This window comes from Glycine max, chromosome 2 (genome assembly GCF_000004515.6).
Source record: "Glycine max cultivar Williams 82 chromosome 2, Glycine_max_v4.0, whole genome shotgun sequence".
In the NCBI taxonomy this organism is placed as follows: domain Eukaryota; kingdom Viridiplantae; phylum Streptophyta; class Magnoliopsida; order Fabales; family Fabaceae; genus Glycine; species Glycine max.
The window spans coordinates 15,307,230-15,333,874 of record NC_016089.4 but is presented as its reverse complement, the minus strand read 5'-3'; the positions used below and the strand labels follow the sequence as shown (position 1 = coordinate 15,333,874).

Genomic DNA, 26,645 nt, shown 5'->3' with positions numbered 1-26,645 from the left:
TATAAATATGCAAAAAAAAAATCAAAGACTGAAATAAAAATGATGGTTAAAAATAATGCAGTAACTAATTTGTTTATTCATGAGCGTCAAAGACTTAGGATATATAGAATATTTGTAGGCTCTAACTCTTTTTATAGGGTACAAATATGATATTTATTAAGTAGAAATCCTGACTACCAATAACCATTATAAGCTTTTAACAAATCTTTACATTAAATGACTTTTGTCTTCAATTTCTATAGTGGATGACTTTCTGGTTTTATGCTTCAAATCTTCACATTTCCAACAGTTTTATCAAAATAAAACATTGTTTCGACACTTAAAATAATGTGGACATTAACATCCGCACATTTCCTCCATTGCTTCTTCAATTGTTATTCTTGATTCTTGCTTCTACTTTGTTTTTTTTTTTTTACACTCCTTGCTTCTATTGTTACTTCTTTTCATTGTCATCCTTACTTTGTGGCTACTTTCTTTTGTGATGTCCTTATTTTTCTCACAATTGTTTCTTTGTGTGGTCAAATTATTCTATTCCCAGTGACTTAATTTTCTTTTTTTTTTCTTTTTTTGCTTGTGTTGGAACTTCAATTGTGTTGCTACTTCTCTTTGTCTTAATTCTTTTTTTCGGTGCTCTAACTCTTTTTTTATTTTTTTGTAGTTGTTGAGTGATTTTTTGAAAGGTTTAGTTTCCTGTTATTTCTTCTATATATTTTTCTGTTGTATTAGTAACCTTTTCTTGGCGTGATGGGTTTTTCTCTCATATTGGCCTATTTCGATACATTCAATTAAGAACAACTTGTCATCTAAAAAGATAGATGACAAATGTGCATATAAAAACTGAACCTTGTTGGGCAGCAATGCTGCAAAGTACAAACATGTAGAGAGAGGGTCAATACCTGCATCGGATAGTGGTAGCCATCGTTGAAGCACAAATGTTCCTATCTTTACAGCTTGAGTGAGTCAAACAACCAACACAAAGATGAATAAGCATTTTCTGAAGTGGGTTCATCTCATAGTTGATTTTTCTTTCTTTCTTTCTTTTTTCATTTTTGGCAAAGCATCGAGATTTGAATTGATTCATGTTCACCAGTCAAAAATGTTTATATACTATTTTTATTATATTTTTAAATGATAAAATAAAACATTTCGGCCTCCATTACAATATATCATGAAAAACTTTCATATCCTAAAAAATATGAAAAATTATGTGATCAAATCCATGATTAATATTAATATTTTCCTAAACATACAGGATTTAGAAAGAGACTTTTATGTAAAAAGGATTTTTTTATTAAGAAGTTTAGGTGAGTTGAATTTTATATATATATATTATGTCAAAAGAATTGCTAACACGATTCAAATAAGTTAACACAATACGTACATATATATACCCTCTTTTTTAGAATAGAAATGTGTATAAGTATAATCCAGCAAATTAGGCAACAGAAGTTACACGGACTAATCATCATGGAAATTTTAGTTTCCAGGACTAAAAAAACAAGACGTAAAAAACATACTAAAAAACAAAAGATTATACGTACAAAAAAGTATCTTAATTACCATTAGTAAAGCCTAACAGTCTTATTTGATGGTTAAATTCTTTAATTAATACTATAAGAGTATTATTTATAGGTACATTCGCGTGTCACATGTATCCATTGATTAACCTTTCTTCTCATCCACTTCATGATCATCATTAATGAACAAACGAGGTTCAATTGTAGTAATTAAGACATGATATATGGTGCAAATTGACGTGCAAATGTTTTGTCACACGTTGAGGACAGCAGGGCCCAAAGACGAAAACTACATCGCCGTTGCAAAGGCAAAAGAAAACAGGAAATTAATTATCGTTACCAAGAAAAGGAGCACCGACAATAATTTTGTGTACCAAATTAAAAATAAGATGTCATATCATACAAATACAAAATACAAAATCTAGTACATTCCAGAAAGTTATAGAACTTCTATCTGATATAGTCCTTGCAAATTCAGTTTCCAAAATAAAGTTCATTCAAACTTAACTTACAAACTTTAATTCCAACATGCACTATAAAATATGAAATAGCATGTATTTTATATTAGTATTATAAAATTGGCTCTAGTTGGTTGAATTAAGAACTAGTGATACAATCATATAACAGATCTGAACTAGCTGTCGAATAAAAAATGTTATGAAATTAGAATAACCTTGTGTGATTTTATTTTTTTTGAATTGGTGACTTGATCAATTTTCAGTCAACTAGCCAGTGCATGTGTTGTAATTTTGTTTGGTAGATACTTTGTTTGGGCCTTAAAGTATCTAGAAGTATATTATAGAAGTTATTCACCTGCCAAATATTATTAATTCTCTGAGTATGTTAAATAGTCAAGGATGTCATGCTAACTAGTAACGACTGAATTGGATGGTATGTGAAAATTCGTATGGAGCACAGTTCAGGTAAAAAACATGGGATTATTTCATTCATTAAATTATTCTACCCCCCCCCCCCGAATTTAAATTCAATCAATGAGAACCAGCATGAAGTTGAAAAGGCTAGCAAAACCAAGTTAGTATATGACCTTCATTTCCTTTAAACTTTCAAATTTCCTTCTCTTTTTTTTGGGGGGTTAACTTCAAATTTCCTTCTCTGATTTCCCATTTTGCCCACATTTCACAAGACATTGAAAAAAGCCAGCCATCTTGGGACCCATAACCCGAATAGTCAATCATTTACACAAACGAGGCCTTCAATTGATTATTTGGGCCTTGTAAATCTCCTAACCTAGGCACTATAAAGACTGTGAAGCAACGAAGATAACCCGTAGAAAGGGCAACCCAAAACATATTTAGAAGAAGGAAAAAAAAAAAGATAAACCATTTTAAAGAAAGGGAAAGAAAGAAATAATGAAGGCAACAACGGCCAGTCTGATGTATTTGCCTTGGAATAGGAAATTGTTCAATGTCTTCTATGAAATTAAGTTATTCAAAAATTTAGAAATAATGAATATCAAATTCATTCATGTGTCTATGTGTATGTATAAGGTGAAAAATGTCAATCTAAACTTTAATTGTTCACAATTAATTAACATTGTTAAAATTAAATATCTTACTCTAAATTTTAACAATAATTAATATAATGGACATGTAATAGAAGTATATTGTAGTAGTACATATTTATATAGATTGACAACATAAAAATATATAAAATATTTAAAAAAACCATTTTTATGATGCTTTATACATTTTGTTTTCTAGTATAATTTATACATTTTCATTTAAAAAACTATAAAATCCAATGTCATGTCACACTTACGCTTTTATTTAATTTTTTTACTGCAACTTACCTTTTATTATATTCCCAGTAATTAATAGACGAAATTTAATTTGGGAGTGACAAACTTGATTTGAATAATTAAGAAACTACAGATAATGCTTAAATAAGATCGTTTGAAATAAATTAATAAGACTAATATCATCGGAATAAAAACTGTAATTTAGTGAATATAGCATTGATATTATACTTCTAATCAGTGCTTCTATGGTTTCATTTTATCTAACTATATTCCCTCTCTCTCCTTTTTTTTTTTTTTCTTTTATGGAGCCCTTGGTGGGAGCGTAAGGATGTAGAAGTTTTCATATGCGATGATGCGAGAATCTAGTAATAGAAGAACCCGTGAATAATGTCTGGCCCGCATGGAGATGAGGTATTCTTTTCCACTCATAATCAATAATAATATGATGCCTCTCTCTCTGTCTCTGCATGCAGAATATTGCAGAACCACACATTATAAAAGGAATATATTGTAAGAGAATTAGATCAAATTAGAAAACCAAGAACACTGAAACACTATTATGAGATTGTTATCATAACCCTCAAATGTGTGCATCAATCACTTAGAAAAGAAACAGAATATATATCTATTACGGTCTGATCCATTAATGTCTTTAAAACATTAATTAAAGAATTAAAAATATATTTGTTATTTAAATTATAAAAAAAACATAAAAAGATTATAAATAACATAGTTTTCTATTGTTAATAAAAATATCTTTACTTTAAATTTGTTAATCAAAATCTTCTAATTAGCATTTTCCATCTATTATTAACCGGTCGACTTAGGAAGATTCAATTCATACATGCGATGCTCTCATCATCATCATCTAAAAACGTCATATTATTTGGAATCGTGCTCCATTCATAAAGTAATTCTCAGTTACTCTTCAATATATTATATCCATGGCATGCATGTCCATACATGATTGAGAGTGCGCGGATCTAGGAATGCGTGTGGTTTTACTTTTCACTCTTTTTTTTTCAACTGACCTTTTCCTACTTTCTTTTACTAATTTGCAAGGAAAATTAAAACTTACACTATATATATAGTAAACGTGGGTATTCTTGGGATTAATGTTTTGATGTGTTTGGTATATATTGCACACAATTAATTAACCATATTGCATTTAAGGAAAAACATATGTTTTTTTCTTTTTGTTTTATTAATGGAGAGTCTTGTTAGTGTTAAATATTGAATTTTCTACATATAAAACGATAAAAAGTTAGGCGCCCACATCTCAAACAAATATCTTAATTAATCAGTCAATATTAAAAAGCCATCCACTAGCCACATTGATCTTAATCTTCAATAAAATATAAGAGTTTTTAATAAATTTAATTAACCAACTTTCCAAATTGATTTATCAATTTCCTGCAAGAATTTTGAGGGAACTCGATCATTATCAAACTGTAATTTTGAAAAATCGACGTGACAAATGAAATTCTTGTGATGCCTCTATAAATTAGATCGTCGCGATTATCTAAAGATAAACTTTTATTTTTTAGAACATAGGTTGCATTTCTAAGATCAAAAGGCATGGATCTACAAACTATAGCTTTTGAGCTGCTAATTCAAAGTGAATTACTTCAGCATATTTGTAAGTGCTTCATATCTTCCTCAGAGAGACTAATTAATATTAATCAAGGCTAAATATGAATCTAATCCTAATATTCCCGTTGATTCCAAAAGCTTGGATCAATATATATAAAGAAACCTGCATTGGATTCCAAATTAGTTATATATGTATACACGAAGAGAAAATCTGAAACTGGACGGTTGTAGTCACAAAGATCTAATTTGTGAGGGGTCCCTATTTCATACACGCCTAAGGTTTATGGAATTGTTTTGCATGGCTGCTTCTACGGAAGTAGCCCACGCATGGCCCCTAAAGTTAGTGAATGCCAATGTTTATATGCCCACAAAGACTATTTTGACCTTTAAGCCAATGCAAGTTTAAACACCAAACTTTAGCTGAATTTAATTAATGACATGGCTAAAATGGACAACATGTGCTACCCCTCCGTAGCTTTAGATTTGGGTTTGGAATAAAGAGCGAGGAAAGAAGAAAAAGAAGAAACCTTTGCAAATTCTATCTCCTTAGTGGGGTTTGTTTGAGCACTTTCTCTACAAACTAGGATGTAAGAGAATAACACTGAAAGATAGAGTGGCAGAAAATCCTCAAAATTATAATGGGAGTAGAACAATTATTTGATATTACATTCCACGAACCAAATAATAAGCTTGAGGAAAGTGTATATATATATATATGAATTATCATATCGAGAGAACATGCTACTTTGATGAGTTATGAATTATTGTATATATCATAAAAAAGGTGTATGACTATGAGAACTTCAAAAGTATATCCGAACACTTGCACTTTTTTTTCATTGTCATACATTATATATATACGGTGTTTTTAAATATGCTAAATCAATTTCTATTATTAATTTTACAAATGCATAAAATTGGCAGAAAAACTACGTTATATAATCTAATTAATTTGGATTTCACTATATAATTAAACAGGCCTCAATTGTCCTTTGTTATTTAATTTCACGTAAACAAAATAATTAAAGGAAACGAATGTCTGTATTATTATTAACTTGTGCAAACTATGATACATATAATAATGGCCAGATTATTACATGCACTGTAACGTCAATCAGTGAATCAATCATGTTAGTTGTGGGGTTATATATGCCTCCCAACATGCATGCCTTTCACAAGCTTTTCTAGCTTCTCCTTCTTCTATTATTTTTTTAATTATCTTAAACCAGTTGATGAGCAATGCCTCTCTTTTAATATCATTCCGAGGACCTTTTGAGATTTGGGGTGTTTATTACTTAACAAAAAGATAAGGCAGAAAGTGCGTGCCATTAGACCCTCGCTAGCTAAAAGAAAACAACTCTTTTTTATACCTAAAAAAAGATTAAAAAAATGTGTTTAAAAAATAATTATAGGAAATATTATAACCCTGCTAAAATAAAGATTTATTTATTTAATTTATTAAAAAATAAAATATAAAAGTAAAAGGGGAATTTTTACCAGTCAAGTGGGTTAGGATACTTCCTAGTCTTTGCCCGGTCACTACCGTCATCCACACATCAATCTTTTTCTCTCTGCAGACTTCTTAGCCTTTTTTAGTCCCCTTGCCTTTTTTTTCAAACCAAATTCTTTTTTTCGTTAATTTTTCTATTAATGTGTTTTACAATTTGCCACTATTACTTTCATCATCACCTTCTCCTCTCTACAAATACCCAGTTATTATTAATTTTTCTTTGCACACTCAAATTAAATAGATATATATTAAGAAAACAAAGTCATCAGGTTATTGAGTACTTATTCTGTTGAGGAAATATCTTCTGTTTTTTCAATGGTTGTTGATTGCATAGTGGATTCTATTGATGAACATAATTCTACATAGATACACACACATAGAGATTGGAAAGAGATGTGCATATCTAAAATAGTTGTTCAGAGTTAGCTCAGACAAACAATGATCCATAGCTTAGACAGTGACATGAAAAATAACCTAGCTACCATCATCATCTCCTCTCTTCACGAGAGATTAACTAATTAATAATTATTTTTGCTTTTTCTATTTTTTTTTTACCACAAAGCAAATGATGCCTTTCACCGTCTCTGTGTCTGTGCCACCTGTTCACTAGCAAGGTTCTGCATATAATTATTAGTCGTGTCCCGAGCTAGGACTTTTGCATTTCTTGGCTCTCCAAGGTGCAAAAAGTAGCCATCACGAAACCAAGCTAATACATATATAGCTAAGGTTTTGTTAACAAACAAACAAACCGAGACATCAGAATATCGTATCTTTGCTTTTCCTTCTCTTTCTCTTTTTTCCTCCAACTTGGAATTTTTCTTCAAAGGCAATGTTCCCTGCAGTTATGTCCAATTCCAATTCCTTGTCCGAAGAGGCCACTGTCTCCTGTGGTACAAGAATCGCTGGACTCAATCACGTTATCACAACAACCATTTCTCCAGAACAACCTCTAAAGATCAAGAAAAAGAGAAACCTCCCTGGAAACCCTGGTAATTAATTAACTTATCATCATTCATAAACTCTTTGGACTTTCGATTATAAATATGTATAGCTCAAGAGATTCTAGCTCAGCTCAGTTGGTTGAGCAAGTGAATTATCGTAAATCTTTTAATATTGTTTTTAATTTTTATGGATAAAAAAATTATAAATATGTGTATATATGTAACGTATATATTATATCCCTTCAGTTGATGAGTTATGAGCTATTCATGTGTGCTACTTAATTAGGTTAATTTTCTAATTTAATTTGTGACGCGTTTCAGACCCAGATGCTGAAGTGATAGCTTTATCACCGAAGACTCTTCTGGCTACCAATAGATTTGTGTGTGAGATCTGCAACAAGGGTTTCCAGAGAGATCAGAACCTTCAGCTTCATAGGAGAGGACATAACCTCCCGTGGAAGCTGAAGCAAAGGAGCAACAAAGAGGTGAAAAAGAAGGCCTACGTTTGCCCTGAGCCTTCATGCGTTCACCACAACCCTTCAAGGGCTTTGGGGGACCTCACTGGAATTAAGAAACACTACTGCAGAAAACATGGGGAGAAGAAGTGGAAATGTGAAAAGTGCTCAAAGATCTATGCTGTTCAGTCAGATTGGAAAGCTCACTCTAAAACCTGTGGTACTAGAGAATATAGATGTGGTTGTGGAACCCTTTTTTCCAGGTATATATACTCTTACATATATATTATTTACCAATTTTTAAGTGTGTGCTCATATATTATTACATGATTTAAATCAATTCTAGTTTATATATGATCAAAAGGGTTTCTCTTGATTTTTTTTCTCAGTGGATCTTTGTTCTTACATAAGAATGGTAAGCTTGATTTCGCCCTGGAATTTACCTTGTGCTTTAAATGTTCAAGTGTTATGGCAGGTTGCATGAAAAGTGGACACAGCTAGCTAATATACAAGTGTCAATTTGCAAGAGTGACTGAAACTTTACCTGTTTCTGAATCCTAAAACTGCCTAATGAATGGGCGGCAATTAATAACAAAAACAAAGGACACAATCCACACATCTTTTGTTTTTATCTACTGTTTTATCTGTGACTCAATAGAATTTTTGTTGGTGTTAATTTTTTTTGAACCTCATGATGCATGCACATGCATGTCAGCATGAAGGGCATGATATGTACCATATTTACATTATTTCCAAAAAAATTTAGTGGTCAATTCATAGGGTTTAGGCTACACAAAAATTTCAAGGGTGTCAGAGAATGCTCAATTGTTCTCTAGACTTCTACTCTCTCTATTATATATGCACTGATGTGCGTATATGGAGTGGCTGCAGTCTCTAAGAAAATGATGGAGATCTATTTTTGTCTCCTGAAAAGTAAAAGAAGTATAATTAATATTGTTCTAAAATTTGTGATGATTTCTTACTTTTTTTCTTAAATTTTATTTCATTTAGCCATTTTTCTCTGAACTTTCATCATTGTGAAATCTGATAAATCTGTAAAAAAATCTGATCTGCTAAGTTGCTTTCCTATAGCATCATCAGTGGATACATGGGGTTCATTTCCATTTCGTGTCGTCTTTGAGACGTGCATGAGCTCTAGTTTCCCAAGACTTCCGCCATCATGACAACATTGCCAATAATCCTTTCACATTTTGAGTCAATAGTATTAAATTTTGGACAAAGATATTTTCCAATTAAAATGTACTACATTTTTTGCTTTAATAATTAAAATTGACAGAACTTACCAAAAGAATATTTCAATTTTAATTTAAAATACTACTAACATAATTTAAGTCTTTTTCAATAATTTTTTATCTGCATGCATAAAGCATAAGGGCATATCCATCGATTGTTGTTCATTTCTTCTCTCTCCTACTTTAAATTTGACCCTGTGACATAATTCATGTCCCATTAGGTCTATGCCTTTTACACTTCAATCCGTGTATGGACTATTACCCCCTCTCCCATGCATGATTTCCCCCACCTTTTTGCAAACGGGGCTCATTCTACAAAGACGACGTAATAAGTCCTCCTTCGGTTTTGTAAACTTTGCATTCACATGCATGATTCACTTCATAGTTCATCCTCAAACTCCACAACACCTCAAAAAGAAGTAAATAAATAAATAAAGCCTTACTTCCCTTCATACTTGTTTTAAAGGTTAAATTAATATTACTAGCTTATTTTTTTATTATATTTAGCTTATATTTATTATTAATAACTCACTTGATTAAAAAAATATGTAAGTTATTAATATTATAATTTGTTTGATATTATTTTGAATTCTTGTTGATAAAAAAAATATTATTAGTTTTTTTTATCAGAAGGTGACTAAGCATTTTTCACTTGTTAATTCATATAAGTCCATATAGGCATATACATGTAGCAATAATTGTAGCCTTGTATTGTGCAGTGCTGGTAAATTTGTATTTTATTTGTGTGGAAACTGCAGGAAGGACAACTTCATAACTCACAGAGCATTCTGCGATGCATTGGCTGAAGAAAGTGCAAGACTCTCAGCAAACCAACTAGCCACCAACACCACAAATCCATTAGTTCAATCCCTCTTCCTTTTCCCAACCCAACAACACAACAACAATTTCATCAATCCATGGGACCCTAACCCTAACCCTAACCCTAACCCTAACCCTAGCAACCTTACCACTCTCCACAACAACATCAAACCTGAATCTCACAACTTCCACATCCCCAACACCACCACCACCTCCACTGCCAACAACAACATTTCTTCTTCATTCCTTCATCATCATCAACACCCCAATAAGAGCATGATAACCTCACCCTTCCGTGACCTCCACGAGCGCACGCAACCCCCCTCCAACGCTGCCACGTCAGCACACCTCTCAGCCACTGCGTTGCTCCAGAAGGCCGCGACCGTGGGTGCCGCCGCCATCACGGGACCCACTCACGTGACTCAGCTCAGCATGGCCGAGCTAGGAACCGAGACGACTCATCTGGACTCAGTGCCATTGCCGCCCGATCAACGCTACATGAGCATGAGAGGCATCAATAGTAACAATGACGGCCTCACGAGGGACTTTCTCGGCCTCACCAACGGCGGCGCGGTTGACGTTAGCATCGACGTCAAGGATATGCTGACGTTCACCGCGGGGAGCGTAGAGTACAACCATCACCACCACCAACAACAACCCTACCAGCACCACCATAATAACTCGCTTTTCAAGCCACAACAAGGTTTTGGATTCCTTGGGACAACCACTGGCCCCGAATACTGGGGAAATTGTGAGTAAATACCCTTTTTTGTCTATCAATTTGTAAGCTTCGATCACTCCAAATTAAATTTTACAAAATATTTACTATAATCCTTAATTTTGCAAGAGTTATTCATTTTTAACAACATGAAATGTTAGAACCATACTCTTTAACACACTTTTTTTAGATGCATTAGTTATAATTTATTAGAAACACGTGTACTTAAAAAAAGTACGTTAAAGAGTATATTTCTAATATTAAAAAAATTAACGAGATATGTTTGTGTTGAAAAGGATTGAATGACCTTGAAAAAATTAAGGATTAAAGTAAAAATAAACAAAATTGTAATGTAAGTTACTAAAGTGATTGATACTTGCATTTTGAAGGACCAATATGTTGGGTGGGTGTACTAGAAAATTGTTAGCACAAAGAAGAAAGTGGTTCCAAAACTAAGAGAGTAGAATATGGGTAACTCAATTTGCCTTATCTCGTACCCTTGCACGAACTTGTATTTTTATTTACCCCTTTAGATTACTACAATATTTTGTTTGAGCCTAGCTCGTTGATGAATTAATCATTAAAACGTGTTTTAGTTTTGTCACGATTTTCTTTTTCCTCTGCGTACGACCTTGTGTCGTTGTTGTCTTAATAACGTACAGTTCTTGTTTCTTTTTAGTTTCCGTTATACAAGTATACATTAAATGCTAATTAATTAGCTAGGTACGTTATGAATTTCTATTTGTACAAGTGAGCATTGATATGTGTAAGTATAGAATTTGTTTCTTGAATATCTGAGAGGAAGATTGTGACTCCATGTGTATTACACAATGGAGTTGAGAAGAGCGACGACGGAGGCCTTTCTTGTCAGTGTGCAAACAGAGAAAATGTCACATGCAAGATTATAATGATTGGTCCTTTTGTTTTTACCACTACCCATGTCCTATCTTTGTCTTGACAGCTTTTGATCTGGTGCTACACCTCTTGCTACTATCGAAATGTTTATTTAGTAAAATTTTCAGTGCACGGTGGTCTAGTTAATAGCTTTATACAAAAGAAGATAATGTTGGGAGTAAAATCCATTTAATTATCGTTTCAATATTGACTGAGAGTGAAAGGTATAAATATGAGTACGTGTAATCTTTTTTGGTACATATATAAGTGTACGTAATCTGATTTGATGATAAATTTACCAGTTAATTTGATATTTAAAGAAACAAAAGTAAAACATTTTTAAAAAAACAATTTAATATATAAAAATAATTTAAGATTAATTTCAATAATTAATTGAAAATATTTAGTAAGATATATTCCATGTTTCTTAATATTTTTAGGATTCATTAGCAATTGTTAAAAACGAAAAGGAAAAGAACTTACAGGTGACGTATAACGTCGGCAATGATATAGTACAAATTAGTTATTACTTATATGAACATTCACATAGATGTTACTATATATGTGCTATACTGAATGATTTTTAGTTAAAATGTGATCCTCTCTATTAATTTAATGTAAACCACAAGTTTAAACACTTTTTCATATTAAAGAGTTAAATTTTGATATACTATTAATGTACTCAACTTATGTTACCCTATTTGTTTTCATACGCACACCGGTCGACCACGTACGGTGAATTAAGACAGAAAGAGTGGGACTTTACATTTTTTTTTATAAAATCAAACAGACGAAAACGAAAAAACTAACAGGCACGACTGGAGGTTGTACCAATAGCATCTACAAAAATCAAATGAGATAACCCTTGAGGGCAAGACCCATGAACTGTGTGGGACTTTACATTAAAATTTGATTGTAGTTAGATATCTAATTAATTTACCAATCATGCACTGAAGGCTTTAGATATCATATCATATATAAACTGAAGACATTGCTGTCTAATTTCTTGAATTTCTCATGAAAGCCACGGTAGTTATATAGTCATAGACTCATAGTTGTATGCATGAGTGGAGATGCACCTCATGCTGGTAATATTAAGAGAAATAATATAGCTAAATGTGTATAATTCTGTATGTATATATGTTTCTGACTAGATTACAGATAAATAAAGAAATGATACGATCTTCTATGAATTTAAAATAATTTAGTGAATGAAAATTAACTATATCAGAAAGTGTACCATGAACAACCTCTAAGAAAAACTTGTAGACGCATGATTTTCAATTTTTGTGTGAATGGGATTAATATATTCCAAATTTTTAAGATGAAGTATACGCGTAGGTTATATCACGTAAATGAGGTTATCACATGTCGGCAAAGGGTTTTAGCTGTCACAACCATGCAAGTTTTAAAATGACTGAAATGTCCTTGCTGCAACCCTCGTTGATGTTGAAGAGAGAGAGAGAGATGCTTTAGGGTTAGAAATTACTAGCATTAGTCATACACCCAACATATAGTAAACATGTTAAGTAATTCTGTAGAAAAATCCACCTCGTTGGAAGATATAAGGTCCCCTCTATAATTGGTCAAATTAATTACTATATATAAACTAAATTAGTGCAAAAAAAATCTTTGTGATAGTGGAACTTGTCATGCATTTTGAACATTATTTGTATAATAATTTAGTTTAAGTCTCTGTCCGGATAGCGAATGATGTAGATTGTGAAGCTCGTGCATAAGGAAGTGACGCCATTTTTTGGATTTAGCAGCTAAATGCCAAAGTCCTCATTGTCGCTAGCTTTTGTCTCTATTTGTGCCATGCAAGACTTGGCTTCATAAGGGTCAAGTTGGCCATTATTATTTTATGTTAAATTTAACTAAGGAATTTTCGTGAATAATATTTAGACTAAAACAGCTCATCTCTGCTTTTTTGTGAATTCCAAATCGTTGCCCGTGAGTCAATGAGGTCACTAGGTAATTGTAATTACAATCATAAGATCTATGTGGGTCCCATGAACTAATTAATTTACTTAGGTAAAAAAGGTGGAAAGATATTAAAGTTAGAAGTAAATGTTAACTTGTGGTTTTTAAAGCATTGTTTAAAAAATTAAAAGAAGAAAAAAATTATTGGAAGACATAAAATTATATTATTTATAATTTTTAAAAAATATTATTATGTTTTTAACAATAAATACTTATTTTAATAAATACTTATTTATTTTAATTCTTTAACCAATATCCTAAAAATTAAAATACACACCAGTTAGCGAGACCTAGAGTTAAAACCTTCGAGCTAACAATTCTGAACAGACAAGTCAAGAAATAAAGCATTTACACAAACATGCATGTATGCATTCATTGCAAAATTTATTTATTTATTTCATTCCTTTTCGGACTAAGATTGCAAATTCCTAAACCAGCTACGGTTTGGGCAACTTTGGGAATGTTGGGGCTTGCCACATTTATTGACTAGAGCATTAACCAAATTCCAAGAAATTCTTTTTTCTCGACACTTTTTCTTTTTTGAGGGATGAAGGGCGAAAAATGGATATGGTTTTGAAGAAATGGAGCCTTTTCTAAAGAGACGCTCCAAAACATGCAATCTAAGCTTATAAGCGTGAGTGAAAAGGCAAAATAAACTTACGGTGTATGTATATTTGTGCGGAGTGTTATGGTGGTCCGGAACACGTAGGTAGTAATCAATTAAAAGGAAAAGAGAAAAGAAGAGCATACAGAAAATAAAGGAAAAGGTAAAAGGGGAAAAAAATAATGTCAACGGTTATGAAAAAAATGCTTGATGCACCTTTGAAAGTTTGAATTTCAATTCTTGGCTTTGGTTGGCTATATCCACAAGTGCAATTCAACAGTGTAAGAAATATTTAGTCTAGATATTTATCATGCTTTTGCATGAACCACCAATTTGTCAACTTTAATTTAGTTTAACTATGATTCTAAACACGACCAAACATGATAACTGATAAATCCCCGCGTATTCAAAGAAAAAAAAGTTTCAATAATTGGTTGTTCATAGTTTTTCAAAAAGGATTTCACTCTTTTAAAATGAAAAATGTATTTTAAAAAGTAAAGTATAAATTATAATTCTTGTAATTTGTTTGATGCACACACTTTACAATTTTGCATTTTGTATTCTAAGAATATCTCTAATGAAAGAACTTCATTTGGATTCTTAATTTTCTTTTTAATATAGGTACTTAATTTTATCGTCACATTAAATTTAAAAACATTCATTAATTTCCATTCCAATGACAAAATCTAACCGAGTTCTCAGTGAGGATATTTTATCTCTTCACTCGCATAAAAATCCTCATTTTGACTCAGAATAATATTTTTTTTTAATGACAACCTTACTTGTATATATATAATTGTTTATATAAGCAACAATTCTTCTATAGGAACTATAACTCATTGGCTTTAATAGTATTTTCAAGTTACTTGACTTTAAAAAGAAGAAACATATAACATTGCATTTCACTTGCTCTAAGTGTTAAACTTTAAAGGATTCCCGTTGCGTGCTAAGTAGTTATTCTTTTTGGCTATCTATATCTTAAGTACTGTATAGTTAAATATTATGATATTATTTGACACACGTTTCATGGTGAGCATACAAGGTAACAAAAGGAATGAAGAAAGTTCCTACTCACTAAAACTCAATAAATTTCACTGCAAGAGCACGGAAGGAAAAAGAACATGGGGATTAACAAAAGGAGGTGGTGTCGGATTTTATGGTTTATTTTAGTTTTGGGTGTTATGGTATTCCAAGCTTTTAGAAAGTATATTCACTAGTTGCAGGGTTAAGGTACAATTCATTCCATTTGCTTACTAAAAGAGACTCCATCTTTACATGTCCCTCTACGGTAAAAGAAGAAAAACTAAAAGCCTCTTCTATTCCCTCCTCTTTTTTTATCTCTCAACATTTTACATACTTGCATATGTCATCTTCCACCACGGAATCTCATCTCAACAGCCCTTCTTTTTTTCATCTTTTTCTTCCCCACAGTACTAATAATTACCTCAACTTTCTTTTTCGAGCTATTCTTAGATAACATAACACTAGCTTGGACGGTGACATTCTTTGTCTGCCTACTTCGAATATTACTTTCACCACAGCTCCATAATTAAATTTCTAACTCGATTATACAGAGTACATATGTTATTAATATCTATTCCATATTTTTCATATAAAGAATGCTAGTTACTATTTAAGAAGTCAATCAAGTTACCTAATAAAGTCATCTTTAAATTGGTAATTTAGATAACAATGCTATATTTTTATAATCTTCTTTGTATTTGAATTACACGAATTACCAGATCAGTACAGAGATTAATTAAAAATGTTCTGAAATAATAAGTTCTTTACGAATACAGATTTTATGAAAAAATTTCGTATTGATTAACATTTTCCTTTAGATAATAAACTAATAAAAAAAGTGTATTAAACTCTTAAAGAAATATTTTACTAACATTTCTCTTGTAAATTAATCTAAGCAATGTGAAAAGAACAATGCTGCAGAGTATTATGAATAATAATTTCTTCAACTTGGGCTTCTAAAGCAGCTCTGTACTTGTTTCAAATCAAGATTGCGTCTTTTTTCACCCATATAATCGTCCCTAACGCCAGGTGAAACATAAAAACTTTCAGGTAGAAACACGAATAAGGAACATCATTTAGGTAGTGTAAACTGGTTTGGCTAGTGGAAGTTTTTAATTTATGGAGAAACATGAATGGTGGGGTCAAAGAATCAACCCAATAAAATTTTGGCATGTTAATTCAACGTGTTAATCAGATAGCATGTATACAACTGATGTTACTTATATATACAGCCCTGCATTCAGTTCAAATTAGTGAAAATCGAATTCTGAACTGTAAACTGACAAATAAAAGTCCATGCCCAGACGAAGAACAGCTTCAGTCTCCAATATGCATCAGTTTAAATCTTTGGAGGTACCTGTGGGGTCAATTCATCCATAAGGTTTCACTCCATTTGGCATCTACAGACCCAGACAAAGAAAAGCTCCAGTTTCAAATATGCATCAATTTACTCTTTGGAGGTACGGTGGGGTCAATTTGTCCATTAAGTTTACTCCTTTTTTAGCATCTCTTCTAACACCCGGCTTTCAGCTTTCCAGATTCACTCCCACAAATTTATCCAATACATTTTTAAATGCCTGCACCATACAAGTTAAGAAATGAAACAAAATGAATATTTTAATTCCATGGGCTTCAAAATTGTGCATATATTTGTTTCCTTCAGTTGTTCAACATTTAATAAAATTTGTTTTGATTAGTTTGATTAAAACACTCCACGTTTAAATGACTATGTATTTGTCTGAGCAGCAAAAATCTCTTAACCCAATTACATATTCTCTCTCATGTATGAAAGTGAAACTAAAGTCTCAATGCACATGCAGTGCAACCAATGCTAGAGACTCATGCACGGGAATAATGATGAGGATAGAGACTATTGAAAAGAGAAAGATGCCACCATCAAAGTATATTTAGGAAATCTGTCACTCTCAGGGCAAAAAAAATACAGAACAAGACAGTCAAAATTGTCAAAATCAATTTATTCTAAGAAATAAAAAACAGTTTCTTTGGTCAAAAAATCATCAATTATCCAAATTGAATACGTCATGTACAGAATATAAAGAATGTTATAGATGTTAAGGCAAAGCATATAAAAATATTAAGGGATATAATAAAGCATCAAATGCAGGAAACAAAGTTAGAATAGCAAAAATATGACATGAAATGCATGTTGATTATTGAGCTAGAAATAATGCAATTACTGCCAAATAGTTATGGCAAACAGGTATGATTGCAACCTCTGTCATGTCCAATTATTTTCAAGGTTAGATAAGCAGCAATTGTAACTGAATGAGAATAACCTCAAAGTGATCCTAGCACTACTCCATCAAGATAAGTCATAATAAGTAGCCCCGGACAATCAAATAGCTTTGTCAAATAATGAACAACCAAAGAAAACGTTAAATATAAAATAGTGCTTATACACAACATGTGTCCAAACTCCAGTCTACATTTAAAATTATCAAGAGGACATCATAAATGGGAGGGGATGATCAAATATCCAAGGCATGTGAAAATTTTGATCATATGCCATATATCAGCATTGTTATTTGCCAGGCATTTAAAGCAGTAACAATGGAAACAATATGGAGTAACATTGAACTAAGTGATGAAATTAAAAGAGATAAGTAATCAACAATTGTTCACTTTCTTTCACCCAAGTCAGCAAATATTAGATGAACCATGGGGACAAAAGAAACAGATGCAATTCCTCAGTAAGCTTTTAGCTGGTTCATGATTTCAAGAGACTGAGAGGGCATGGAAATACAATTGTTTGACTTGCTTACTGGCAAAAGTTCTAATGAATGAAAAATCATCTTAGAAATGTTGAAACTAGCAACAAGCAACAGTAGCTAAATATAGAACTAAATTTTGCAAAATAAAAAGATACTAAGATAAATACAGAACATTAAATTCCACAAGATAAAGTTAGAGCAACGCTCAGCAATTACCTGTTCAGTGAACAACTCTTTCCCTTTTAGAATTGAATTCATTGCTGCAGATTGGTCATCAAATGCACCGTAGAAAACCTCGTAGAATCTATTCCTATAATTACAGAGGTGGTCAAGAAAACTGGATGTTATCTTCTTTACAAACAATTACATGAAATACTTGTGAAGATATTGCACAAGATTATGTACCGATCTTCCTCGAGAGTTTGTTGCTCCATCTCATCGAATTTCCGAGTGAGGACTTCGACCCCAACTGGCGAAAGCACATGCAGTACAAGAGCCTCTAAAGTTCTTGGGAGGTTATGCTGAAAATAGTAAACTTTGTCTAACCATAATGAAGCGACAGTTCAAAGTACCAAGTGCATAAAGAATATCAAACTTCTTTGACATCTGCAAGCTTGGTAGGTGAATAAAAACTCACCGCCATAGCAAGAAAAACACATTGGAGTGTTTGTGGTTCAACGTCCCAGAGAATTTTAGCAAGTGGATCATCTTTCAAGTCAGCAGTCACTATTTTCTCACATTTATCATTCCCTGCAAGCTCATAATCAGTTATAGAAGTAGATGGTGATTGCCCATCCTGGTTGGAACTAACACTTGTGAACCAGAGACACGAGTTCATGAAGCACCTGGGATGCAGCAGGTTCTAATTCTAGCAATGTGTTCCTTTCTTTAAGCTTTTTCTCTCTTAAATCCATCCCTTTCAACATCTGACCATAATTTTCATCAGCGTGATCTGAATATCAGATTATCAAGAAAGATAAGCTGGAAATTTATTCTTCTTGTAAGGACAGAATCATCAAACAAACTTCATCAGAGCCATCTTATAATTTACTTACCTGCTTGTCCATTATTAGGCAGCTTAGTTTTCCCCATCCCCAACTTAAGCAGTAGTTGGTCCTGTCCTATATTGAAAAATAAATGTCACAAGTCCACTACAATAACTTTGAACTAATGAAGAGAAAGGAAAAAATCATTAATAACCAGATGATTTAACTTTATAATGAACTTTGTCAGGTTAGAGAAAGACAGATAGCAAACCATTCCTTTCTCCAAACTTGAAAACAAAATTAAGAGATAAAATGACGGATGCTCATGAGATTTGTGCTCACTGCTCCAACAATTGTTACTCCTCAATCTTAGCTTTAAAATTTTTCCATAAATTGTAATTCAACAACAAATAACTATTTAATCATAGACCTGATAGAATGAAAGGGCCAGAATATTATTGATTATTATTGATTAATAAGGAAATTAACTTCTAGAGCTCTTACAATTAAGAAACTAGAGCTCTTACAATCAAGAAGCCTCAGAAATACCCAGAGCATAAGCTCCTACAGGAAGATAACCTCCTCACTCCAACAGAAAAATAACTACTTATCTCCTCCCCGTCCCCCACCACTATCCATGTATGCTCCCTATAAACCGTTACTCACCAACCAATCCCTCTCTCCTCACACTTGCTACATCACTAACTCGCATCTATCCTGCTCAGCCTTTTTCTTTTTTCTAGAATATACTTTCTAAGTGGATTGAGGGCGAACCCTGGTGCAGCGGTAAAGTTGTGCCTTGGTGACTTGTTGGTCATGGGTTCGAATCCGGAAACAGCCTCTTTGCATATGCAAGGGTAAGGCTGCGTACAACATCCCTCCCCCATACCTTCGCATAGCGAAGAGCCTCTGGGCAATGGGGTACGAAGTTTTTATACTTTCTAAGTGGATGGCTTATATGGGCTCATACCCAAAATATGATCCACTTCAACATTGGGCAAAGGCCATATCAGGACCAATCTGAAAATTTTAAGCCAGCGAGTGATTCTCTGCATAGCAAAAGGAAGGCAAAGAATAACACTTCAAGAAGCAAGAAATCTGAGGAATTTTGAAAAGGGGAATAATTTACATATATATACATATGTAGGTGTGGTCAAAAAGTTAAAAAAATAGTAAAACGAAAGTATCAATTTTTAGCTTTATACATTCTCCAATCCCAACTGCCCAATAAATGAAAAAGAAAATAATGTAGAGTGTAGACTTTATTAGAATTTTCTCCAGTAAATGGCATACAATTTAAGCAGGCACATACCATTTCTTTGTCAATCAATCTTCACATGCATCCATCCGATCAACAGGTGAATTATATTTGACAAGACAATAATAACATTCAAAAGTCAGTATATCAAATAGGCATTTATTCAGTGACAAATTTTGAACAATGAGCTACATCATCACCAATACCTTCTCAATATTCTGCGCAAATAATAAGCATCCATGTGTTCCAACATGCAAGACATGATGTTGGATCTCCACCAAAAATTAATTGCAATGGTCAAACCATCACTATCGGCCTGATGGAACCTACAGCAAAAAAACATTAATGAAATTAATGAAAGTACAAGTTATAGTATTGTCATGCAACACCCAAGTTTCTCTGTCCAAACCAACCAGCCTGACACATTTTTCCCTAATTCAGCTGAGGAATAATCTACCCAGATACTGAAAGGCTTATCATAAAGAGATTGTTGAACTTAAGACATTACCAGCCTTCAGGAATGAAAAGTGCATCGCCTGCCTGAAAAATAACCTTTTGCGCAACCTCCATTGAGCATTCTGCCCTTGGATAAATTGAGTGATCAGGATTTTCTAAAGTAACAGAACTGCGACATGGATTTTATTGGGGGAAAACAACCAAAAGAACTGTTAGAATATAATGATGCATTAGTGAGTTGGGTATTATGGACCGGACTTGTAAAAGTTATATTAGTCTCATACTAGTACAAGTGTACAACAATCTATTTAACAAATCAATACAGACATAGGGAACCTAACAATCACACTGAGTGCATCACAGTAGTTCTCTATCTATGCTCTCTTTTCTCTCAATGTTTGTTTTTAAGAATACCTGTGATTAGAAGCCTCCCCATATATAGGCATTGGATAGAGTGAGGGACTAGCAGAAGGAGGTCACAAAACAACTGCAAAGAATTTAGCTATGTTAGAGAAGGCTGTAAAGGCGATTGAAATGAGTGAAAGGAGAAGATAGGGAAGGCTCTTTACAGAAAGTAATTGAAAAACCTGGAAAGGATTTTCACCAAAATCATAAAAGAACACTCAGAAAGAGAAGCAAATAACGTTCCAAAACTTTATTGAGAACTATACATTATTTATTGTCACATTACTTCAGACACCAAAACATCAGTAAGCCATAACAATATACTGAAATTTCCTATGTAACTGATAGCATATCCTGAAGAGTAGCATCTCCATCACTTCAGATGGAACAATATGATACATTAAGAAGAAGAAGACATATACCTTGTTTGCAGCCAGAAACTATGCACAGAAGATTGTGGTGTGGACTGTGGATCATAGCGAGTACTTGATCTAGCTTGGGCATTGTTCATCCACAAATTTATTGAGGATAATTCTTTTGATGCCAAAATCTGAGGCTGCAGAAAACAAGAATCTTAAATCAGGAATTTTCGAATGAAAATTCCTATTACGAAGAAGAATTTAATATCCAGAGCTAAAGACTACAAAACTAATAGCAGAGATAAATGCACTAACCATCTGAATGTCTTCCCTCAGGGTTTCTAATTGAACATTTGCCTGACTATCACTGTTCATAATTGACACCTAAAGTACATGTCACCAAAATTCGTTTTGAAAACATAACACCATTACACTATGAATTAAGCAAACAAAAGAAATTTAGGGGCAGGGCCAACATAGAGATGACAGTAACAATACTTGAACGAAAAATTCACAAAGCATAGTATTTTCATTTAAAAAAAAAATCCTTTCATAAACCAACTGACAAAGATACCGATTATCTCACAGATGTTGGATTTTGAACCTGTGCTAAATAAATTTGTTCGGGAACATCCTCCAAGGCCAAATAAGCATGTTGTGTATCATCATGAGTTTGTGTATGTGAGGCAGGACAATGATCAAGGCATTGTTGGTGCTTACTTTACATCTGCATCCGCTTCTTACAAAGATCAAGGAAGGTAGAAAATGGAAGAGGAACCTACAAGGAAAGAAAAACAAAGATTAATTACATATCATATAAAAAAAGCATAGAGAAACCAAAATAAATAAATTGGTGGCTTCCAAGATAGCATAGCCTCCACCGTGCAAGAGTCCACACGTGCCTAGGTTTCAAACACGTAACAGCAAATGAAAAATGTTCAACAAATAGTTAACTTATCTCAATCAAATATCATTGATATAAGACACAACGAAATGAACAATGCAGAGAAGACAAACCTGCAAGTAGTCGAGGCCACCGTTGGATGGATTCAGTGGGAGAAGGCCTTCCAACGAGACTCGAAGTCTTTAGCCGTTGTTGGAAGCGTTTCGTATCTTCGGATTCGAATGGACCAAGACTCCATCGCTTGAATTCAAAACCTCTTCTTCTTCTTCTAACTTCCAAGGTTTATTTGTTTCTTCGAGTATACACTGCTTAGATAAACTAGGTAGGATTGAATTAAAATCAATTTAGAATTAACGGCCAAACAGGAAATAAAGCACGTGAACGGTTACTTTATAACTCTAAACAATTTAACTAATAGACCTGTAAAATAAATAATATTGTTATATATGACACTAAAATATCTAATATATATTTAATATGTATATAAATTTAAATAATAAATTTTGATATAACTTAATTAACTAATTCGTATGTTTTTTTTAATTTATTAATAATTTTCTTTTAATATTAATTTTTTTTTCAGGATTAGTCAATCTAAATAAGTTATATTAAAATTAATTGTTATAAAATTTATTATTTAAATTTACATGCATATTAAATATATATTAAAAATTTTAATGTCATATAATAATATTATTTATTTTATAACATGGTTGATTTATTAGCTTAATAACATGAAAGTCACCTCTTCAACTCTACTTGAACCATCTAATTTTAAATTAATTGTAAAATATATTTTATATAAAAAAAAAAAAACACTTACATATCCGTAAGCCTAGTAGGAAAGGGCAAAATGGAAAAATATTGATAGGTGCACGTAGCAATAGTCGTGATTGTGCCACCAGGTAGGTGCTGTTATTTTTTTTTTCGGTCCATGGATGCTTTCAGAAGCGCGCAGGCTCCTCTGGTCCAGAAGACTTACGCTCCAATGGGCTGAGCATATATGCTTAATCCAATAACAAAGCCCAAGTTTGTTTAGAATCTTGGGCTGGCTAGTGGCTAGATTTATCTAAAACTTATATAGATCAAGAGATCTACTTGGTGCACCCTGCATATTTTGGAAAAACCGAAAATACATATATTTTAGGCGATATGGATTATTAAAAATATATTTTATGAAATAATTTAAAATTAATGGTCTATGTAAGTCTCGAACCTATGACTTTCACACTATTAGCACAAAGTTCTAACCAACTAAGCTAACAAATCAATTATGTTAAAAAATAATTAATGTCATTATATGTAACACTAAAATTTATAATGTATATTTAATCCACATATAAGTTTTCATAATAAATTTTGTAAAATAATTAATTTTGATCTAATAATGTTTTTTTAAATATATACTTAAAATAAAAATCATAGGTTTAATAAAATTTTATATATGTAAAAAAATACATTATTAGATCAAAATTAATTATTATAAAATTTATAATGTAAACTTATATGTGTATTAAATATAATTTATAAAATTTATTGTTATATATAACAACATTAATTATTTTTAACATTATTGGCTTATTAGCTTAATTGATTAAAGTGTGGTGTTAATAATATTAAAGTCACAAGTTAAAGATATACATTGGTCATTAATTTTAAATTATTTTATAAAACATTTTTAATAATTTGTATGGATCATACATAAGGGTATTTTCGGTTTCCAAAAATATTGGGTGCAACAAGAAATATGCTGGGTGCAGGAAGAAAATCTCTATAGATCATTAGTTGAGTGGCTGCACCTCCAAATTTTGCTTGAGGCACCCCCTTCCATATCCGTAATATAATTTTACGTTATGGATTTAACATTCGGTAATGTAATGGAGTGTTAGGTAGGTGCAGGAAGCAACACTCTCCTTAGTACTTCTTTGTTTTCTGTTTACTTACTGCTAACAATCCTCGTTCCAAGTTCCAACTACCAACCGCTAATCTGATTTCAGAAAGAAAAAAAAATATTTACTCATTGATCAGTTATAAAAAAATTTACTTTATTAAAGTTCTTGTGTCAATAAGCAATAATATTGTTCTGGTCCAACCTTTTCCCAATAAAATCGAACACTACTCTTTTAAAGTTGTTTGACCGCTCCAACTTGTCCGTTTGAAACTATATTTAAATTTGTGTTACTCAAATGTCCATTTCCAGGCTTACGAAACTTACAATGTTCATATCTTGATGTATTCTACTAGACAAGTTTATTCTAACTGCTACTTCATTAAATCATTGATCTAGTTTATGCTTAGAATGTCAACCAAACTTTATGACTCAGTCCTCTATGTCAAATCCACCGGAGAGTTTGTGTTAAATATGTTGAAAAAGGAGCTTAATTTTAATATATTATGAGCCACTTAGAAATATTTAGATATAATAATATAAAAAATACAGTATCTAAATTCATTTTGAATCCTTGTCTTTTAATATTCATTGTTACTGTTAATTCATCTTCCTATGGGTAATTTTTTTTTATCTCCTATTATATTTTTTATGAATAACATTTTTCTTAAAGATAAAGTTTTCTAACACATCATAAGTTTAAATCTTTAATTATTTTCTTAGGTGAAATAAATATAAGTATGTTTATAAATATTTTTTGATTTTGAAGGTTTTTCATGTCTTGTATTACGATATCATCCTGTTTTCCTAAATTTCTTCTATTAAAAAACATTTGGTTAGAAACAATGGATAAGAGATAATAAATTGCTAAAATTTTTAGAAACACCACTTATGAAAAAATCATAAAATACTCCAAAATATGAAATTATTGGAGAATAAATGTGAAATAAAATTTTTGGTAAAAATGAAAAGATTAAATATTATATAAATAAAAATAAGACTTATAAATTTAAATCTTAAGGTTTTAAATTAAAATATGATGTGAATTCTTGTTACTTTAGATTTCTGGGATGTGTAGATCCTCAAATTCACAACATAAATGGTACTCAAAATGGTTATAATGGAGTCAATGTTAATGAATTCAAATCTGTGAAATTAGGCAAGTGATTTATCTCACTACAGTGTGACCGGGTAGGAGCCTCGTCGGAGGTTCGAAAATAAAATACTAGACTATAAAACCAAACAGCAGACTTCAAATTAAGTTCAAACATTGAACTTTCTTTCGTGTATGTTTGGGACATTTACGAAGTCTTCCTCGGTTCTTCTCAAATTGTTTGCACTTTGCATTGGCAATTTTCTCACACTCACAATCTATTTGCAATTTGAGTAGCTCAATAACTTTTCAAAAGTCTCGTCTCGAAACAAATCAGCATATTACATGATTGCAATTCTATTTGGACAAGTTAACCCATATTGTAGTTTTTTCTCTTTTTTTTTTCAACTTCCTCTCTTGAACAAGTGGATGGTATGTAGATGTCACGTTTTTTTTATCAGTAGGAGAAAGCTTACAAAATGATCCACTTTAAAATCGAAACCTGAACTATTCAATATACAAATGTGAACTGAAACATTAAAAATTCAACATCAAGTGCGTATTTTGTTTTATATTTGTTAATTGTAGATATTATTAAGTGAAGTTTTGTGGAAGTGATCAACAATGGCATGCTTGATAAAATGTCAGGAGAAGTTTTATTCGATTTATAATTGAAGTCCCAAAGTATATGTTATGTTTGAGTTGGAATTCTTCTCAAGTACATTGGCAGAAGAGATGCAATTTTACTGTAAGGTTTTTTTTTTTTAAGGATGGTAATTTATTTATTTTATTCCAACGTTAAAATGAGTATTATTCTCTTTTTGCTTTTTTTTTTGTCTGAAAAACAGAATTGTACATTAATAAAGGAGTTGTCTACATTTAAATTCGCTTCTGACATTCGACTTATTGACTGTATTCAACTTCAATGTGTTCCTTATCTAAAAAGACAATATTTTATTTGTTAGATATTTCAAATAATCAATAAAAGATATTATATACTAGCGAAAAATATTACAAATTTAAACAACAATATGATGTATTGTATGGATATATAATTTCATTAATATTATACGTACATTCACATCATATTGTTAGTATAATAAAAATAGTATTAATTAATATAGATATACATCTACACTAACAAAACATAACCAAAAATAAAAATGTAATATATTTTCTGTTAGCATGTGATTTCTTTTTTCTGTGAATGTTGTTTAATACACTTTGCCATGAAAATTTTTATATTTATTTTTGCTGACTTATATTTTTTATTATACTATTAAAAGTTTTTTATATTAAATAGTACCTATCTCATTTCATTAATAATTTGATTTACAACATAAGGAACTACATGATTCAAAGTAGAAAAACTAGGATACAATGAAGATACTCTCACTCGAGCTAAAGATTTTATTCACCAACAGTTTGCAATCAACTTCAAGCATAACCTCTTTGAAACCCATTGAAGCTGCAAACTTGAAGGCTTCAACCAGCC

At 31.8% G+C, this 26,645-nt stretch overlaps 1 protein-coding gene and 1 pseudogene across 1 annotated transcript; one reads left to right on the top strand and one right to left on the bottom strand.

The window, feature by feature from the left end:
• Positions 1-6,420: 6,420 nt before the first annotated feature.
• Positions 6,421-11,169, top strand: LOC100780056 (protein indeterminate-domain 12). The gene is made up of 3 exons (XM_003520151.5): positions 6,421-7,368; positions 7,642-8,038; positions 9,787-11,169. Exons 1-3 carry the CDS (start codon positions 7,209-7,211, stop codon positions 10,604-10,606), a joined length of 1,377 nt encoding a protein of 458 aa, XP_003520199.1. The 5' UTR covers positions 6,421-7,208; the 3' UTR covers positions 10,607-11,169.
• Positions 11,170-16,219: 5,050 nt separating this feature from the next.
• The window catches only part of LOC100779516 (uncharacterized), a 20,042-nt pseudogene continuing 9,616 nt past the window's right edge, over positions 16,220-26,645 (bottom strand).

Coding starts and splice junctions, on each gene's coding strand:
- LOC100780056 (XM_003520151.5), top strand. CDS start 7,209: ATGTTCCCTGCAGTTATGTCCAATTCCAATTCCTTGTCCGAAGAGGCC. Junction 7,369..7,641: donor AAACCTCCCTGGAAACCCTG/GTAATTAATTAA, acceptor GACGCGTTTCAG/ACCCAGATGCTGAAGTGATA. Junction 8,039..9,786: donor TGTGGAACCCTTTTTTCCAG/GTATATATACTC, acceptor TGGAAACTGCAG/GAAGGACAACTTCATAACTC.